The sequence below is a fragment of the Primulina huaijiensis genome, chromosome 3, assembly GCF_012295235.1.
Source record: "Primulina huaijiensis isolate GDHJ02 chromosome 3, ASM1229523v2, whole genome shotgun sequence".
NCBI lineage: Eukaryota > Viridiplantae > Streptophyta > Magnoliopsida > Lamiales > Gesneriaceae > Primulina > Primulina huaijiensis.
This window is the reverse complement of record NC_133308.1, coordinates 27,503,749-27,524,142: the sequence shown is the minus strand read 5'-3', so window position 1 is coordinate 27,524,142 and position 20,394 is coordinate 27,503,749. Positions and strand designations below refer to the sequence as shown.

General features: G+C 37.6%; 3 protein-coding genes across 4 annotated transcripts; all 3 read left to right on the top strand.

Moving 5' to 3' along the window:
- Window positions 1–559: 559 nt before the first annotated feature.
- On the top strand, window positions 560–8,669 carry LOC140974286 (F-box protein At5g49610-like). 2 transcript variants are annotated; one of them, XM_073437658.1, is made up of 2 exons: window positions 560–760; window positions 7,334–8,669. In XM_073437658.1, the coding sequence occupies exon 2, from the start codon at window positions 7,334–7,336 to the stop codon at window positions 8,408–8,410; it is 1,077 nt and encodes a 358-aa protein (XP_073293759.1). In that variant the 5' UTR covers window positions 560–760; the 3' UTR covers window positions 8,411–8,669. The 2 variants fall into 2 exon arrangements, with proteins under 2 accessions (XP_073293759.1, XP_073293758.1); XM_073437657.1 differs by having other exon boundaries at window positions 7,312–8,669.
- A 1,439-nt stretch (window positions 8,670–10,108) lies between these two features.
- Window positions 10,109–13,555, top strand: LOC140974284 (proline-rich receptor-like protein kinase PERK15). The gene is made up of 8 exons (XM_073437655.1): window positions 10,109–10,215; window positions 10,617–11,420; window positions 11,512–12,069; window positions 12,153–12,239; window positions 12,322–12,392; window positions 12,478–12,693; window positions 12,852–13,013; window positions 13,105–13,555. Exons 2-8 carry the CDS (start codon window positions 10,712–10,714, stop codon window positions 13,384–13,386), a joined length of 2,085 nt encoding a protein of 694 aa, XP_073293756.1. The 5' UTR covers window positions 10,109–10,215; window positions 10,617–10,711; the 3' UTR covers window positions 13,387–13,555.
- Window positions 13,556–13,807: 252 nt separating this feature from the next.
- LOC140974285 (U1 small nuclear ribonucleoprotein 70 kDa-like) lies at window positions 13,808–19,462 on the top strand. Its single transcript, XM_073437656.1, has 10 exons — window positions 13,808–14,004; window positions 14,434–14,548; window positions 14,632–14,711; window positions 14,948–15,023; window positions 15,222–15,286; window positions 15,373–15,435; window positions 16,792–16,873; window positions 16,955–17,117; window positions 18,274–18,339; window positions 18,588–19,462. The coding sequence occupies exons 1-10, from the start codon at window positions 13,906–13,908 to the stop codon at window positions 19,210–19,212; spliced, it is 1,434 nt and encodes a 477-aa protein (XP_073293757.1). The 5' UTR covers window positions 13,808–13,905; the 3' UTR covers window positions 19,213–19,462.
- Window positions 19,463–20,394: the final 932 nt, after the last annotated feature.

Sequence of the window (20,394 nt, the reverse complement as noted above, 5' to 3'; positions counted from 1 at the left end):
GAAATATCAAATTGAAACTTTACATGAAAATAATTGGACCCATTATAACTCGATCGTTCTCAGGTATCTGCACTAATCATGATAATGATAAGTGTAATTTTTTGACATATGTTATAATCTTGATCCACCACAAAATCTCAATACTGAGCAGAATCATGTCATGTGTCAAAAAATGATATATGTCATGATCTTGATCCCGTACAGACAGTATGAAGGACAAAATCAAACAAAATACCACGATAATTATAAAAATCGGAGCTTGACTCTACTGCCTCGGAAACCTGCCGCAATCAAAATATGTACGCATTTTTTTTCTCGAAACTTTGCTTTATCTTTCATTTTGTTCATTGATGATATGTTCAGACAACGATTTACGTTTTCAATGATTCCGTGGTTTGTTTTGCTAAAAATATTACTTTTTATTGAAAAAATATATATATATATATATGATTAATATATCTCACGGATAAAGATTGGACAATAGACTTTGATAATATTTCTATATTTATTAGATAAGATAATTATGTATATATAATAATATCAGGTTCCCATATTTAGAAGAATATTCAGCTTTCCCAAAACTCTTCATGTCTTGGAAAATAAATCTCGCCTAAAACTAAAGCCCAAACTCTCTATCCCTTCCCGGTAGTTGCCCTCAAAATTACATACTTGGGATTCTACAGAAAATCAGCACGGGGAAAACCATTTTTGATCACGTTTATTCTCGGGCAAATCATGCTATTCGTGTTTCAGCTTTGAGGTATAACTAAGAACACTATTATTTAGATCTACTTTGGAGTGTAAGAAGTTATTAGCAGTAGGTAATAAATATTGTGATGTTGAAAATGAATCTGGAAATTTACGATAGATTTTATCTTGAACTGTTTCGATCCCAATTTGTTTGTGGGTTTTTTTTATGAAGTTTTAATATAGAGTCAAATTCAACCATGTTGAAAAATAGTATGAAATTGATATCCTCATATCTAAAATTTTCACAATTTAATTTAAGTGCAGTTATAGGGTTTCACGAAGTTGGAAAAAGAAATAGATTTTTAAAGCCGAATTTTTTGTGTGATAAATTTTGTTAATTAAACCATATCTTTCAAAATAAAATCGTTGGATTGATTCAGTAACTTATTCGTTGATTTTGAATCTTAATACTTACATATTTAAAGATTTTCCGTGTGGTTTTTGTTGGTCCCACTTGCGGAATTTGAAATAATAAAATTTGAAAATAAAGAATAAACTGGACATCGAGATGTACGTGGAAAACCCCTAAAAATTATTAGGGTAAAACACACGGGCAAGATGAAAAGAATTTCCACTATAATATTTTGTGGTGTACAACTCACTCACTTTGTTTCCAAAGAGAACACACTCTCTTAATACAGGAGAACAAAACACCTCACAAATATTATTGAACTAAGCACTCAAATGCTATTAGATGAGATAAAACTCGAAGAAGGGATGATTTCAGAATGAAGGGAGAGCTCTATTTATAGAGCCCCTTGACCGTGTGAAGACGCGTATGTGGAAATTTCCTTCTGCATACATTTAATACACGTTTTTTTTATTTTCTTTGACTGGTCCCACCTATTAAATTCTTTGTCGACATTTATCCCACTTGGAGATTTGATTGAGAATCAAACACATCTCCACACATCCTTTCAATCTTGTCATTCCCCGCTGCTTACGTTTCTGCTAGGCCACTTGAGGATCTACACCACTCAAACTTATCAGTGTTCACTGGCTTGGTCAAAAAATCAGCTATGTTATCCTTCGTATGGATCTTCTGCATATTCACGCTTCTTTCTTCTACTACTTTTCGCACAAAGTGAAATTGTACTCCAATGTGTTTTGTCCTGGAATGAAAGGCTGGATTCCTTGCGATGTGCAAGGCACTCTGACTGTCGCAAAACAAAGAAAATTTTCTTGTTTGTGCCCGATCTCCTCCAATAACCTTTTAATCCATATTGCCTCCTTGCAACCTTGAGTAGTTGCCATGTATTCTGACTCTGTTGTAGATAACGCCACAACTGTCTGCAGTTTTGAAACCCAGCTTACTGTTCCTCCTGCAAGTGTAAACACATAACCAGTAGTAGATTTCCTCTTATCAGGATCACCAGCATAATCTGAATCAACATAGCCCCTGAGTGTAAAATCCGATCCTCTATAACATAATGCAGCATTCGAGGTACCCTTAATGTATCTAAGGATCCTCTTAACAGTGCTCCAATGCTCTCGTCCAGGATTCGCCATATACCGACTAACTGCTCCCACTGCTTGAGCATTGTCTGGTCTTGTACAGATCATAGCGAACATCAAACTTCCCACTGCTGATGCATATGGTACTCGAGACATCTCAATCCTCTCTGCTTCACTGCTAGGACACATCTCGGAGGATAACTTGAAGTTAACAGAAAGAGGGGTCGAAATTAGCTTACTATCTTGCATGTTGAACCGTTGCAAGACTTTTTTCAAATAATTTTTCTGAGAACGCCAAATCTTTCTGTTACTTCTGTCTCGGTGAACTTGCATCCATAGATTCTTGTTTGCTGGTCCCAAGTCCTTCATATCAAATTCCCTTGCCAACTGTGCCTTCAATCCTTGGACCTGATCTTTGTTGGGGCCTGCTACCAACATGTCGTCCACATACAACAGCAAAATGATATAATCATCACCAGACCTCTTGAAATACGTACAAGGGTTTGCACTCAGTCTGTTGTATCCAAGGCTCATGATATATGAATCAAATCTCTTGTACCAACACCTTGGCGCTTGTTTGAGACCGTACATAGATTTGTTCAACCTGCAAACCAAGTTCTCTTTGCCTTTTTCCACAAAACCTTCTGGCTGGAGCATATAGATTTCTTCTTCAAGATCTCCATGAAGAAACGCCGTTTTCACATCTAGCTGTTCTAGATGTAGGTCAAACAACGCACACAATGCCAACACTACTCTGACTGTTGTAAGCCGAACCACAGGAGAAAATATCTCATTGAAGTCAATGCCTTCTTTCTGAGCATATCCTTTTACGACCAATCTAGCACGATACCGCTCCACTTGGTTATTGCCATCACGCTTGATCTTATAGACCCATCTGTTTCCAATGGTTTTCCTTCCTCGTGGTAGTGTAACAAGATCCCAAGTTTGATTCCTGTCTAATGCTTCCAATTCTTCTTGCATTGCTATCATCCACAAGGATACATCCGAGCTTTGAGTAGCTTCGTGGAAACTCGATGGCTCACCATCCTCTGATAATAGACAATATGCAATATTGCTTTCAGTGACATAATCTGAAAGCCAACCTGGCGGTCTTCTGTTTCGAGTTGACTGCCTCACATTGGAAACTTCAGACTCAACATGTTCTTGTTCTTCGTGCTCTGGTACTGCTTCACAAGAAACTTGACCTTCGTCCGTCTTATTTTTCACCTGAAATATAGTAGTTTCTGAATTCGGTGTGCCTTTGTCTCCCTTTATCTTATCTTCCTCGAAGATAACATCCCTGCTGATGACAAGCTTGTGAACATTAGGATCCCACAAGCGAAACCCCTTTACTCCATCAGCATAATCCAAGAAGATACATTTTCTGGATTTCGAATCCAACTTCGATCTTTCTTGCTCATTGTACAGAACGTACACATGACTTTCAAATGTATGCAAATGAGAATAATCTGTCGGCTTCCCAGTCCACATCTCCATCGGAGTCTTCAGATCAATCGCCACTGAAGGAGAACGATTGATAATATAACAAGCGGTTTTGACTGCTTCTGCCCAAAATGACTTTTCTAGACCTGCAGTCCTCAACATAGCTCTTGTTCTGTCCAACAAGGTTCTGTTCATCCGCTCCGCCACTCCATTTTGTTGAGGTGTGTAAGCCGTCGTGAATTGTCTTTTGATGCCCTCATGTTGACAAATTGCATCAAATTCGTCACTGGTATATTCTCCTCTATTGTCAGTCCTCAGACACTTGATTTTCTTCTCAGAATCAAGTTCAACCCGCGCTTTGAAATCTTTGAAGATCTGGAAAACATCTGATTTCTTCTTGATCGGATACACCCAACATTTCCTAGAGAAATCATGATTGAACGAGACAAAGTATCTCGCTCCTCCTAGGGATACAACCGGTGCTTGCCAAACATCCGAATGAATCAGCTCCAATATGCTTTTGCTCTTGGCAGTAGAAGTGCCAAACTTTAATCTGTGTTGTTTACTGGTAACACAATGCTCACAAAAGGGTAGTGACACTTTTGTAAGTCCCGGCAGCAGCTTCCGTTCTGAGAGAATTTTCAACCCCCGTTCTGACATGACATATGCCCGAGCTTTCTATGCCATAACGCTGTCAATTCTTCTACTGAACAATTTGATTCAACAGCTAGTTCTGCCTCTTTGTGTGTTTCTCCCAAAAGTACATACAGATTTGCAGCAACCTTTTCCGCCTTCATAACCACAAGCGCGCCTTTCACAATTTTCATGATCCCATTCTCGATACGAGTTTTGCACCCGATGTCATCCAATTCCCCCAAGGACAAAAGATTTTTCGTCAGTCCTTTCACATGTCGTACCTCCTGTATGGTGCGAATGGTGCCATCAAACATTTTAATTTTGATAGTACCGACCCCAGCGATTTCCAAGGCATGATCATTTCCCATAAATACAGATCCTCCTGAGACTGGTTCATAATGATCAAACCATTCTCTCTGAGACGTCATGTGCCACGTCGCTCCTGAATCCATAATCCATGTGTCACAAAATTTGGGTCTGCCTTCTGCAACAGTTGCTGCTTCGCTGAATAATATTTCACCACTGCCTGAAGTAGTAGCCACATTTCCTTGAGAGCTCTTCTCGATACTCGTACACTCTTTCTTGAAGTACCCTTTACCGCCACATTTAAAGCAGTAAATATTTTTCTTCTTACTTCTCGACTTTGATCTACCTCGTCTTTGGCTCCCACTGGAGTCACGGTCCATAAATCTTCCTCTTATCATCGGTAAAGCCTCTGCCTGCTTCGTTGTTACCAATCTATCTTCCTTATTCTTGCGCCGGCTTTCTTCTCCGAGAACCGCAGTTAATACATCGTCGAATCTTAGAAAGCCCATAAGAATATTATTGGTAATGTTGATGATAAGTTGATCATATGAATATGGTAGACTTTGAAGTAAAAGCTCCGCACGTTCATTTTCCCCTATTTTATGCCCCATGGAAGTGAGTTAGGCAAATAGAGTATTAAGTGTGTTGATATGGTCGGTCATCGATGAAGATTCCGCCATCCGAAGAGTATAAAGCCTTCTCTTTAGGAAAATCATGTTGTGTAGCGACTTGACCTCGTACATCTTTGTCAGAGTATCCCAGATAACTTTGGCTGTTTTTATCTCAGAGATACTTGACAATACTTCGTCTGCTATAGCCAAGTGTAAATTGGCAACAGCGTTGTCATTCATCTCATTCCACTTTCCATCATCTGTAATCTCCACCGGTCTATCTCCAATAGCCGCCAAGCAATTCTCCTTTCTTAAAACTGCTTGTATCTTTATTTTCCACAGCATAAAATTGCTTCCGTTGAACTTTGCTATCTCGTACCTTCCCGCCATTATGTCTACAACAAATTTAGTAGACTGGACAAAATAATCCAGCCTTAAATAAAAAATCTCAAAAAAAATCTTTTCTGATATGGAAGATCAGTCTAGGCTGCAACCACAGAGCATACCAGAATTTTAAGAAATTTTAAACCAAGGCTCTGATACCACTTGTTGGTCTCACGTGCGGAATTTGAGATAATAAAATTTGAAAATAAAGAATAAACTGGACACCGAGATTTACGTGGAAAACCCTTAAAAATTATTAGGGTAAAAACCACGGGGAAGATGAAAAGAATTTCCACTATAATATTTTGTGGTATTAGATGAGAGAAAACTCGAAGAAGGGATGATTTCAGAATGAAGGGGAAGCTCTATTTATAGAGCCCCTTGACCGTGTGAAGACGCGTATAAAACGCGTCTTCCATCTTTCCACGAAAATTCTGTCAGTGGAAATTTCCTTCTGCATACATTTAATACACGTTTTTTTTATTTTCTTTGACTGGTCCCACTTATTAAATTCTTTGTCGACAGTTTTTTATTTTAATATTAGCAATTTAAAATAATTTCCATTTTTCAGTAAACAAACGGAATTGTGAGACTAAATATTTCATTTGTATAAATTCAAGGTACTGATTGCGATTTGTTTACTTGAATTTGGAGTCTCAATTGTAAGACTAAATTTTTCCATTTAATTGATTCAGTAAAAATGGAATTGTAAGACTAAATATTTCCCTATGGTCAATGGTGCCGCAGGATGGAATTTACTTTACTATGATATTTTCTTTGGAATTCTGGCTTTCTGCATGTACATGCAGTAATTATTTATTGTTATAGTAGTTTTTCTTGTTAGCCTTGAGGTCTATTTAATGGTAAGAATGTTTGGAGTGTGCTGAATTATTTTGGTTTTCAGGAAATGATCTAAACGAAGGAGATGAATCAATATATATTGTGGAGGAGATGGTCAAGGATGATAACGATATAATTGGTTATTTAGTATTTTAGAGAAGATTTTCATTCATAAATTAACAAATTAGGACGGCCTCATGCAGAAAGACGTCGATAAATTTTTATAAAAACTCGATAATTTAATATTTTCCGTATGCGTTTTTTGTAAGGCAATACGAGCCTTACATGTTTTCTACCCTCTTCCCTTCTATTTTATTTTCGATTTGATTTTGGTAGAAGGTGAAGAACAAAATTAGGCTTGAAAAATTAGAATCCAGGGTAGAAGCTGCAGTTTTAATCAATCTTATTCCAGTATGTTTTTCTAGTTGAACAGGCTGATGTCGAAGGGAATGGAATTTTTTGGGGCTGGCAGAGGGTGTGGATCCAGTGTTGTTTAATGTTAAGGATTTCAGTGATTGAGCTTATGTTATCATTCTAATTTGTATTTCCAGAATTGGATAGATTTTTTTTCTATATTGAGTCTTGAAGAACTCTGTTAAATTTCATTGTAAGACTTCCGTTGATAGGATCGTAACTGAATGTTTTCATTGAAGTTTTCAAGTTGTTTAACGAGATTTAAAATATCAAGTTTATTTATCGAATTTTAGAACTTGGCCTTGTTGGGTCTTCGAGAGCAGGGCAGCACACATCCTCACACACACAATGGTACATAAGTGCTAGGATGGACTTAGGACTTGTTCTCTTTTACTGTCATAATGTAATTATAAAGTATGTATTTCTTTGGCCATAACGAGAAAATTTGCTATCTTTTTGCTGTATCAAGCAGAATGACCCATTGATTTCCACAGATGGATCGTGGAAAGAGACCTGGTAATTTTTTGGGGACCTGGAACAGTAAGTTGCACTTGGATCTCAAGGGCATTGTACGAGAAAATGCTCTTCCATTTCTTCCGGCCAAATCACTTGTAAGGTTCAAGTGTGTTTGTAGGGACTGGAAACTTCAGATATCGACTCCGTTCTTTGCCCACAACCAGTCGCTTTCATGTCATGATGTTTCAGGTTGCATTCATCAGATACCCGGAGGACCACCAACATTTATTTTTGCAGACCCAATAACCTGTGGTGTTCCAGATCCGTTGCTAAGATTTTTGCCCGAACCAGTTGACATCAGGTCCTCATCCAACGGACTGCTCTGTTGCCAGGGTCAAGCTGGGGATAAACCCTACTACATTTGCAATCCTGTCACACAGCAGTGGAAGAAGCTCCCAAAGCCAATCGCTGATCATGGGTATCAGCCAGCTATTGTGCTCATATTTGAACCGTCCCTTCTTAACTTTGAGGCTGATTACAAGCTTGTTTGTGCCTTTCCTTCTGCTGACTTTGGTGATGCCACTGAGTTTGAGGTATATTCTTCCAAAGAAGGTTCATGGAAAGTTTCTGGGGAAATTTGTTTTGCTGCTGTGCATATCGACCCAAGATCTGGTGTATATGCTAATGGTGTTGTATACTGGAAAGGTAAAAGTCTCCTTTGTTTTGATGTGACAAAAGATAGATCGCAGGTTCGCAATAGTTTCATGCACGGGATTCTGGGAACAATTGATGGAAAGCTCTGTGTGGTCAGTATCAATTCCCAGACGTTGACGATGAATGTATTGAACAACGCTTACTCTAATACCATGGAAATGTCCAGCCGATCCCGGATGTGGAAAAAGACAGAAAAAGTTATTCTTGATAAGGGACTGCTCAATGGGAGTTCCAACCAGAGTATACTTTTTGCTCGAAGCAATTTACTGGTGATTAGAAGTGGAGGAGAACTGTTTTCTTACGACTGGCGGATAAAAGAATTAAAAGCCATGGGTAAGGTATCTTATCATTGTAGAGAAATGATATGTTTGCCTTATGTGAATAGCTTTGCGTCCCTTTAATCGAATTGCCGCCAGCTCGTTTCGTCCTGGAAATGGAAGCAGAGAAGTGCTCTTGTTTGAGGGATTTCAGGTACATACTATACCGTTCTGGGGGTTTTCAATCTAGTTATGTAGACTTTCTTGATTTTTAACTATTTTGTTATAGCCGAGCTTTCTCAACCACACGTTGTTTATGATGATTTATAGCCGAGCTTTCTAAGCTAAACGTTGTTTATGATAATTTAACATTCGTAGTGTTTAAATTCTATTTTGACATCAAGTGGGGGTGTGTAGGACTTTGGATGTCTTGTTTTTCTGTTTTATTTAGTGGTGGGGATGGGATTTTGGTTGAGGTATGCATAATAATAATGCCATTTAGATAAAATTGCACTTGATAAAATGATTTGATTTAAAGTGATGTGCATGAAAGAATAAATTTGAAATGATAATTATTAGGATTTGGGTCTCTCTCTTGCACGGGACATCATGTAAATATATCTTTACATATTAATCAATTTCTAAACCTTGGAGTAGATCTTTAAAGATAAACAGCTTCCGTCTAATTTATCATGAATCGTGATATTTTAGCTCAACTTTATCCGAGCTTTGTTGATTATTTCAAATTTACCGTAATTATCTTTATAATTAAATAAATTAATATAAGAAATCCACCTAATATCAATTTATTGAAATAATCAAAGGATATTGAAATCATGTATATGAAATCCATTTCTTCAAGATCCTCCATTGAAGCACACCTCAATAAAAATTAATTTTTATATCTTATCTATATTATATACTTCTTATAAAATATGAGGGGCGTACAGCTAACATTGGTTTAATTTTCAAAATGTAAAATATATTCTTATCAAATTACTATTTTTTTAATTTTAATTTAATGAAAATTGTCATAAAAATCTATTCTAGTAACTTTGTCATATAACTACGACATCTCATTGATCTGTACTTATCAAAATTCTAAAAATTAATTAAATAATTTTTTTTATTTTTTATTTTTACCTATCATTTTTAATTTTAATTGATTATATTACTCATAACATAATATATAAATATATATATATATATGTGTGTGTGTGTGTGTGTGTGCGCGCTTAATTAATTTATAGTATAGATAGATGTAGTATCTATTTGTACACTATACATCTATTTATACTATAAATTAAGCAAGAGTCCCGAATCCTCAATACTTAATTTTTGTTGAATGTTTTTTCTTAATTTCAAAATTACCCCCACACACATTTAACTCTATAATTTCGTATTTGAATATGACTATTTCAAAATAAATATGTTTTATTTATTAAATTATTTTTATGCATATTTTTATACAGTATAATAGAAGAAGCTTTATATATATTACTTTCCTAAAAGCAAGAGAGTCACATAAATACTGTTTTGGTGTTATTTAAGTAATTTTCCATTCTCTCCTCTCACACCAAAAACATTTTCTCTAATAACATATTTTGCATTGTGTGTGCATACGTAGTCACTGGTATATATAATGCAAGAAATGTTAGTATTCCCTATTAGAATTCTAATTGTTATTATTTTTGAATAAAACTTCAATTAATTAAAATTTAAAGGAGAGTGATTAGTAAATAATTATTTCAACTTCAATTAAAATAATCCTGTTATTTTAGAAGAAACTAATATATCCATCATAATGATAAGATTTAAGAAGTTAAAGGAGCCCTTTTTTGTCGGAAGACACAGACAGGGTGTCGCCTTTGAAAATTGCAAAATACTACACAATGCCAAGGGCTCTCTCTTTCTTGCCTTTTGAGGGTCCTTCAATCTTCTTCATTCAGGTATCATTTTTTCTCTGAACGATATAAACAACATGGGAATCGATGTTCATTTATTTAGGAATTATCCCATGCAAGAAACATTTTTAAGGATTCAATGCATGAAATGGGACAAAACCCACCATTTTTTTTGCATGTATGTGTATGTTAAAATTTTGCGAAAAAAAATTGCTCTTTGGTTTCCTGTAAATGCAAAAATCTTGCCTTTGACTCAGTAGAAATCTTGTTTCCGGTTTGTATATATATGAGTGGGAACCAAAAAGAATTAAGGATCAAGTTCACGAATATTGAGCCAATATATGACCATTAATGCAAGTTTGCTAATCCATCATTTTTATCTGCATGGAATGACCATTAATGCAAGTTTAATTGCAATATTGGTAAATGGTAATGAATGAAATCAGGTGCATTGGATTGTCGAGAAGAGGAGTTTTCGCCGGAGAATTCAATTTCCGGCGTATGTATTGGCTCATATCTTCGCCTGAAGTTCATTGTTAAAATGGATTCATCGCCTCAGCAATCTCCTCAGACTTCTCCATCGCTAAGAGACAATGTTATTACTTCGGATTCTTTCCCAACAAATCCGGGACATCCAGACAAGACATCGTCATCATCACATCCTCCGTCTACATCTCCGCCACCAGAATTATCGCCACCAGCACCTCCAACATCTCCTCCTCCCCCACCTTCTTCTCCTCCACCTAAAGCCTCACCACCTCCACCAGAAGCCTCAACATCGCCTCCGGAAGAATCTCTCCCACCTCCATCACCACCACCTCCTCAAGCCCCTCCGCCTGATGACTCGGCCTCACCTCCTCCACCGACTTCCTCGGCGCCACTGCCATCCACCATTCCCTCCTCACCTCCACCTCCAATATTGAACCCCCCTCCAGCCCCTGGAGCTCCTCCCGCACCTGTAATCCTTCCACCACCACCAAGAGCCACCGCTTCACCAACACCTCCATCACCATCTTTGTCACCTCCTCATCTTCCACGCTCGGCCTCCACCAATAGGTCCTCAAGTCACCCAGCCGGTTCCTCAACAGGACTTGTCCCTCCACCGCCTGACGCAACTGTAAATTCAGCTATCATCGCCGGAATCATCGTTGGAGGAGTAGTGCTTCTTGCCCTTATTATTGCCTGCCTGATATTGGCCAGGAGGAAGAAAAAACCATCTTATTACATTGATCCAGGATGCCCCCCCACAGGTGCTCAAGTTTTCTACAATTTAATAAATTTTAAGATATTAGATCCAACTTGAACCCAATAATCTTTACGGGTCATTGATTTTCATTTCAGGAGGTGATCTATACTACAACCCTTCAACACATTGGCATAGTCCAGTTCCAATGGACCACATAGTGAATCTTGAGCCCCCTCCGGGAGTCGTGGGCACACCTGTTGTCCTAGTTGGCGGGGGCTGGGGTGCACCAATTACTTCACCTCCTCCGGCGGCCAACACTAGCAGCGATTTCAGCTCGGGTTACTCGGGCCAGCATCTTACACCTATGCAACAACCTCAATCTCCAAACATGGGAGGCATTGGTTCCAAGAGCCAATTCACCTATGAAGAGCTAAACTCTGCAACTAATGGATTCTCTCAATCCAATCTGTTGGGCCAAGGTGGTTTCGGATTCGTACACAAGGGTGTTTTACCTGATGGAAAGGAGGTGGCGGTGAAAAGCCTCAAGTCCGGCAGTGGGCAAGGGGAGCGTGAATTTCAAGCCGAGGTCGAGATTATTAGTCGTGTCCATCATCGCCATCTTGTGTCCCTTGTTGGATACTGCATTGCTGATGGACAAAGAATGCTTGTTTATGAATTTGTTCCGAATAAGACACTGCAGTTTCATCTCCATGGTAAGCTTAGTTACTTGAGATATTCCTTTGTTGAATTCAATGTGTAGATTCTTACCCCTCAAAAGGGTAAATTTTGTGTGCAGGAAAAGGCCAACCAGTAATGGATTGGGCAACCAGGCTTCGAATCGCTGTTGGATCAGCTAAGGGACTTGCTTATCTCCATGAAGATTGTATGAAAATTCTTACCTTCTTACAATCATCTGTTCGTGTGTTAAAATAGCAGAATTTTAAAAGTTTTTCTTGTGATTTTAGGCCATCCTCGAATCATCCACCGGGATATAAAAGCAGCAAACATTCTTCTCGACTTTAACTTCGAAGCCATGGTAAGCATTAGAAAAGCAAAGTAACCTAAGAAGATCATGGATGGCCATGTTTTCTAGTAACATGTCCACTCGACTTATCATCTAGGTGGCTGATTTCGGATTAGCTAAGCTTACTTCTGACAATTTCACTCATGTATCTACGCGTGTAATGGGAACTTTCGGGTACTTGGCTCCAGAGTATGCCTCTAGCGGCAAGCTAACAGAAAAATCTGATGTTTTTTCATTTGGAGTCATGCTCTTGGAACTGATAACCGGGCGCCGGCCTGTGAATAAGAACATGGAAGACAGCTTAGTAGATTGGGTTTGTTATAAACTCTTCTCTTTGATATATTTGCTATCTGTATGGCACAACATTAGAACGATTGGAATGTGATGTTTGGATAACAAATAATTATTAAATTTACAAGTTTTCAATCTTATATATTTCGTTTACTCTAACTTCATTTGGTTACAAAACAGGCTAGGCCCCTTCTGTCCAAATCATTGGAAGATGGCAATTATGATCCACTAGTCGACCCTCGTCTGGAAGATAACTACATCCCACACGAAATAGCTCTTATGGTTTCCTGTGCTGCAGCATGTATACGCCATTCTGCCAGAAGACGCCCAAAGATGAGCCAGGTATGAAGATAATGCCACCTAGCAAAAATTCTTGATAAATCAAACTTCTCAATTTCCTGGATTAATGTGTGTGAAACCTTGTGTGTCTCAGATTGTTCGAGCACTGGATGGAGATGCTTCACTGGAGGACCTAAACGAGGGCGTAAATCCAGGCCAGAGCATGAGTTACATGAGCCCCAACGGGAACGCAGAGACATACGATACACGTGCCTATAATGCTGACATGATGAAGTTCAAGAAGATGGTGATGTCTAGCCATGAATTCAATAGCAGTGAGTATGGAGCAACGAGCGAGTACGGATTGAACCCATCTTCGTCGAGCAGTGACTCGAGAGAGACCGTTAAACCGAGCTCCGATGAGCAAAGGCGGTAGAAATGTCATTGAAGAAGATATATGGCATAGAATTGAGTGAGCATTGCCTCAAAAATCACATGTAATGTAAAAAAAATTCATTTTCTGGTTTATTCTTGGCCAAGTTCTATGTCAAAGATGATGATCTTCACAATGTGCATGCATAGGTAGAGAATTAATCATATTTATGAACTTCTAATTGACTTATTTTTCACAACCTTAACCAATATTGGTTGTAAAATTGTGAATTCATTTTAGTATTGGAATCTAAAGAACGTTTTAAAATACTTTTTATAATAAATTTTATTTCANTTTTTTTTCTTATTTCTATTTAGTTTATAATTTATATATCAAAATTATAATATAGTTCTAACTATATTTTATAATTTATTTAAATATAAATCAAATGAAAACGTTAATATATATCGGTAGTTCCGTGTTGCATTGTGATTATCTATCTAGTAGTCGTGGTGGTGTTCCCCAAAACTGAAATTGCGAGTTAGTCAACTCCTTTAGGTCGAAAACCCTAAGGTGAGTCCGATGGGGGACTACGGCGATGCAATGATGCGCGACCAGAACGCCGCCGTGCAGGCGAGAACCAAGGCTCAGAACCGCGCCAATCTCATGCAACTCAAAATGGTACTCTTATCATTTGCTTCGATTTGGGATTTAATGTCGATGCTGGCTCATATGAATTTTCTTTTTGTTGGATACGCTAGATTTAATGTCTATCCGGTCTGTAGAAGTTTGATTTATTTTGGAAATTTAATTCCTTCAATGTTTGGGTTTACGGACGTAGTGTAGGGATTAGTGTATTGCTTCCTCCCTATTTAAGCTGCTTGGTTGAATTCTTTTGGGTTTGTTAATTATTTTGTTTGAGAAATGAAGCAAGGTTTTTTTGTTTTTTCGGGTGGGTAGATTTTTTAAGTTGTAGGAACGGACTCGCTAAATCGCTTCGTTAGTTTTCCTGAATTTCATAATAACTAGTTTGTGATTTGGACTGTTTCATTGTCTTCGCCAAAGAATAATCCCTCGGTGTTGAATGCTTTTCTATGATTGTTCTTGTAGATTGGTCAAAGTCACCCCACTGGTTTAACTACAAATCTTTTGAAGTTGTTCGAACCACGCCCGCCTCTGGAATACAAACCACCTCCAGAGAAGAGGAAATGCCTGTCATATACAGGTCTGTTCTGTATTTATTTAGCTTCACACTCACCAATTTATATGGCCTGACTTTTGCTTCTATGGTCTTATTTGATTTCACAGGTATTGCACAACTGGTTAGTAATTTTGCAAACCCTAGTGATCCTGAGTATGCCCCCCCTGTCGATGAGGGTGAGACTCCGGTAAGATTTTTCCATCTCAAAATCTACTGTATATGATTAGAACTTTGAAATTCTTTTCTTTGATACTTTTTGGCACTTACAAGTTTATATTTTGGTGATGATGTTAGTTTCCATTTTTTATGTATTGCTGTTTTAGTTAAAGTTCATAATCACAGCGCTTGAACCCACTCCCTGATATTAGAAGACCTGGTTTTGGGCATACGATAAATATTTATTGATTCTCTTCTTGTATGAAGGCACAAAGGAAGGCCAGGATTCACCAAATTCGGCTGGTGGAGGGAGCGAAAAAAGTTGCTGAGGAATTCGAGAAATGTGATTATAGCTTCACAAACTTCTTAAATCTTAAGATAGCTAATAGCTACAGCTTTCATTGAGCTTTTAGTGGCATTTGATATTTCATATATTCTCGAAATCTCTCCCTTCCATACAATACTTGTCTGTAGTTAAGTAGTGCCAGATGAACTTGGATTCAAATGTTTGTTAATCTTGTTCCTGTGTTTTTCTTCACAGATGATCCAAGTAAGGACCCAAATATATCTGGCGATCCATACAAAACATTGTTCGTTGCTAGGATTGTGAGTTCTCCTTTTCTTAGTTATCATTTTGTTGCTACTGTTGAATATTTTCCTGTTCTTATATGATGTTTTTTTCCTTTTTCCAGAACTATGAGACATCCGAGAACAGGATCAAAAGGGAGTTTGAGGCTTATGGGCCAATCAAGAGGGTAGGTATTGTAGGACGCCCCAAGCGGGGCTCAGGTTATCTTTTGGGTTGGTAAGAGTGTACATTCGCTGTTACACTGTCCTTTTGTTATTCATGTCAAAGAAAACTTTTTTTTGGCTCAAAGAATTTCCCCTCAACTGTACCACTCCACCAGAACTGGGGAAAGAAGGAAACCGAAGGAATTATGGGTATTATAATTTAATCTAGTGCAATTGAACGGTGTGGCATGCGTTAGTAAAATATAAGAAATTTTGGGAGTGCCTTTTCTGTGCTGATGATCAAATGATTTTAAATATGAAAATTAGTATTTTTGTAAAGCAAACATTATAATCACTCTGTTATACCAGGAATGGATATCTTAACCATTCTAACTATGCTTGGGTTGCAATTTGTATGTGATCAGATGTATAGTTTATGGATCATGGAACTGTTTCTGTTTTTTCTTCAAGTGTCTTGATCATATGTTTCGGGATTCTAGTTGAGGACGCATGAAATTTGACTTGTAACCTTACCTCTTATTTGCTAGTTAGAATAATTCGCATTTCATGCCTTCTGGCCCTGATGTTTACTTTTGTAAACAGAAACTGTAGCACCCAGGTATTATTTTGGTTGAAGTTGTAGTTAGGCTGCTACTTCCTTTTACACCCCCCCTTTTTTTTGGGGCTGAAATATTTCAGAACTAGGTGGTGGTTTAGTTTCTAGTCATGCTTCATTTTTAAATGTAAGTTTCAAACTTGGTAAGAGGGTAAAATTTCCTACATTGGCTCTTATCTGCATGAACTTTTTCCCATGTGACCATTCAAAGTGAGAAACGGAACCTCATAACTACAAAGGTAAAATTTTTAATCTTTTAAGAGCTATGATTCCTTGTGCCTTTTGGTCATTATTTCAAGCAACATGGGGAAGCAACTTTTTCCTGCAATGGGTAAATCGCTTTGGGAGTAATAGCATCTCTCTCTTCCTTTTAATTTTAACGCACTATCTTTCTATTTAGAGGTATTAAAAAGCTTCAATGACTATGATGATATATCGTCTTCGATATATTACTTGTAGTCATTTTTTTATATTAAGAAATATCCCTGGTAAGGGGAAGTTAGTGTGTATATGTCAACTGGTATATTGGCCACCGTTTTATGGCAACTCTAGCAGTGATGGTGATGCGTCTGGCTTGGGAGCTCTATGATTGAAAGGTGAGCACGGCTAATTAGGCATAGTGCCTGTCTGCCGTGCCCTTAGGCATTTTTTTACCGTAGGCGTTGTACAAAATCAAGACATAACTAGAAGACTTGTCTTTTCCGAGTATATTTTCAAAATTTTGTAGATATTGTTTCCTAGCTGTATCTTTTTGACTTTTCAGGTTCGCTTGGTCACAAATAAAGATACAAAGAAGCCTAGAGGCTATGCTTTTATCGAGTTTATGCATACACGGGATATGAAAGGTTTGTTCACACTCATGACTTTACTTCTATTTATTCTCCTGTAATTTTATGCTTTTTAATGGCTGGTTATGTGTCATGCAGCGGCATACAAACAAGCCGATGGCAAAAAAATTGATAACAGGAGGGTGCTTGTGGATGTTGAGCGAGGCAGAACCGTTCCAAACTGGCGGCCTCGCAGGCTTGGTGGTGGACTTGGAACAAGTCGGGTTGGTGGTGAAGAAGTTAATCAGAAGTATGCAGGAAGGTAAGTCTTGTGTGAACATGCATGATAGCTGCGCACAAGTCTTCCTTTTTGAATCAAGACTGTAAAAAACAGTTTTCCTGTTGAAAAATCGAGGATGCTGTAGAATTTTGTGTGATGTTTGAAATTTGAAGCCTAGTTGGTCTTAGTTAGGGTTATAAACAAACCGAATCGAGCCGAATATTAGTAAAAATTTAATGCTTGAATTTGGCTCGAATTAAGTATATTCGAGTTCGAGCTCGATTCGAAACTCAAATTTTTTTAATTTTTATTTTTTTGGTTCGAGTTTGGCTTGAAAGGAAGTTCGAGTTCGGCTCGAAATCTTTGAACTTATTCGTGAGCTGTATGAATTATTGTTCGGATAGTAAAATTCGAGAATGAAAGTTAGAGCTCGAAACGTCTGAAAGCTCGAAATGTATATATTTAATATATGATTATATTATATAAATGAAATATTAATGCTCGCGAGCCGCTCGCGAACTATCGAACAAAATAATCTGGGCTCGAGATCGGCTCGAAAAAAGTCCGATCTTGTTCGAGTTCAGTTCGAGTTCGATAAATTTGAATACGAATCAAATATTTATCGAGCCGGCTCGAAAGTCCGCGTACATGCTCGATTTGTTTACATTGCTAGTGTTAGTTGTCTTTATAATGATATTTTAAAACCTACTGATTTCATTGTCACTTTATGGTGCTTTTGATCCTCGCTACATTCAGTGGAAATTATTTATTTAAACTTTTATGCATTGGAGCAATTTACTTAATATGATTGCAATGTTCATATGTTATTTTCTTCTGTTTGATCAGCTGTGTTTTTAGCCACAATTCATGTTTATTTCCAATTAATAATTTGTCTGGTATAAATTATTTGGTACTGTATTTTGTAAATTTGAAGCATCTTTGGGAAAAAAGCTCCCCGTTTATCAGTACCTACCCTCTTACTCTTTTTTAACCCACTTTATGTGCACGGCAGCTGATAATTAATTTGCACTTGTGCTTATTTTTCTGAACTACATTTCAACGGGTTTTCTTTACTTCAAGTGATTATCATGATTTTGACAACTAACCACAGTACCATACTCTTTGGCTTGCATGTTAGTATTATGTTGCAGCATTGACCTGTTAGAATTTACACAAGGTTAATATTTTTGTATTGTAGAGAACAAGGACAGTCTGGAGGAAAATCTGTGTCTGCGGAGCCAAGGGTTCGAGATGAACGAGATAGGTAAAGCCCCTGACAATATTAGACTCCTGTATCGACTTTGTACAAATTATGGCCTATATACTACTGAACTTGTTGAAGCTGGGTTAAATAACGGATCACGAGTCTGTCTATTTTGAGAACAGTCATTGACTCATCTTTACCATCGCATATTAAAATCCAGGACAAGTTATATCGGTTGTCAATTTATCAATGATTTCCTCCTGGCATCTTATGAAACTAAAATTTATAACTGACATTTTCTGGTATAGGGAGAAATCTCGTGAAAGGGGAAGAGACAAAGAGAAAGAACAGGAAAGATCTCGTGAGCTATCGCACGAAAGACCAAGGGATCGTGACCGAAGAGAAGATAGGCACCACCGGGATCGTGACAGAAATAAAGACAGGGACAAGGAGAGAGATCATGGTCGAGACCGTGAGAGGGATCGGCCTCGCGACCGTGATCGAGGTCGTGATCATGATGATCGTGACAGGGAACGTGGCAGAGATCGTAACCGTGACAGGGAAAGGGAAAAAGAAAAGGATTATGAAGCTGAGGACGGCGACGATCGTGGACATTCCCGTGACCGTGAGTATGACTACGATCGTGTCAATTCTAAGCATGAGCGAGACCGAGGTACCAGAGACAGAGATCATAACAATGCAGATGCAGAAGACGATCGTGGGTGGTCCAATCAGCCTGAACGCGAACATGGGCGCCACAACTATCATGAACGCCAAGGTCGAGGTTCATACGAGGATCCAGATGGTCAGGGTGTTTATGACCGCTACAGGGAAACTGATCGTGGTGATGACCGTTATGATCGCATGGACGAGGATGGTTACGGTTATGATCGTTCTGCATCTGAGCCTCAAGAAAGGGATTACAGGCGTTGAGATTTTGTGGGTTTCTATTCGAGCTGGTGTGTTATATGTTTTAAAGCAGACTGTTTCTTTACTTTGGATGCTGGTTTCTTTCTCTCCTGTATTAGGGGCTGGGTTCGTTGAAACTCGTTTTTATGGCTTCTAATGCGTGACCCTGGCTATTACATTTCTTATTTTGGATATGATAACGTTGTTGTTGTCTTTTGACTGTTCCATTACATCTTGTCGCTAATAATATGGTTTGTTTTTTGCAATCAACAAATCAAGTAGCTCGTACTTTATATAAGACAACTGGTTAGGTCTGGTCAAGTGAGGATACACTTTAATTTCTAATGTATTAGCTTTCATGAAACGAGAATGAGAGAGGTTCGATGCTTCACTTGTTCTTCCTATTTTAATTTCTGATGTACTAGCTTTCAAGAAATGAGAACGAGGGAGTTTCGATGCTTCCCTACCCCTTGTCCGCTAACTGCTTCCACCCCCTTCCCCTTTTATCCATTTCTTTACACTTTAGGCATTCAAATTTTTACTTTACTAAACTAATCATAAAAGGTTATCTTGTGAAAACTCGAATTAAAGCTTTTGGTTGAGAGAATTAGATGGAGACTCGGCTTTTGGTGGGATTATTGGTGTGGTACCATAGTAGGGTCTGCGATTCTGGTGCACAATTATCTGTATATGAGACGGGTTGATTCGTTTCACGTTTACAAAAAAAGATGAATTTATCTGCGATAAGAGTTTTGTGATTATCCGTATAATATTGTAAGAGAGATGGACTTATGATAATAATTTATTATTTCTATTTTTATTTTATTGAAGAAAGTAGATCTCTCAGAGACGAGGTAGTTATTCTTCGGGACCGATCAAGTGAGACGAGTCATTGATCTATTTGATCATTTTTCCTTAGTTCTTATCCTATTTAAATTTTTTCGTTAAATTGTTATTTATTTTATATTCTTATTTAATATATCAGGTTTATGATTAAATTTTCATATTTTATAATCAGAAAAAAAATCATGTTATTAAATTTTATATCATATTTAATTCATTATAATATTATAACTAAATCAAAACTTTAGAAAAAAAATATGTAACATACATTCATATATTACATATTACGTTACATATAATTTCAAATATAATTTATCTAACATACATTCATATATTACATATTTTCAAATTACAGTGTCAGAC

Bases quoted from the DNA above. Each gene is read 5' to 3' on its own strand.
- LOC140974285 (XM_073437656.1), top strand. From the start codon at position 13,906: ATGGGGGACTACGGCGATGCAATGATGCGCGACCAGAACGCCGCCGTG. The intron at 16,874-16,954 runs GTTTGTTCACAC...TGTGTCATGCAG, and splicing joins GCATACACGGGATATGAAAG to CGGCATACAAACAAGCCGAT. The intron at 18,340-18,587 runs GTAAAGCCCCTG...TTTCTGGTATAG, and splicing joins GTTCGAGATGAACGAGATAG to GGAGAAATCTCGTGAAAGGG.
- LOC140974286 (XM_073437658.1), top strand. From the start codon at position 7,334: ATGGATCGTGGAAAGAGACCTGGTAATTTTTTGGGGACCTGGAACAGT.
- LOC140974284 (XM_073437655.1), top strand. From the start codon at position 10,712: ATGGATTCATCGCCTCAGCAATCTCCTCAGACTTCTCCATCGCTAAGA. The intron at 12,393-12,477 runs GTAAGCATTAGA...CTTATCATCTAG, and splicing joins ACTTTAACTTCGAAGCCATG to GTGGCTGATTTCGGATTAGC. The intron at 12,694-12,851 runs GTTTGTTATAAA...GTTACAAAACAG, and splicing joins AAGACAGCTTAGTAGATTGG to GCTAGGCCCCTTCTGTCCAA.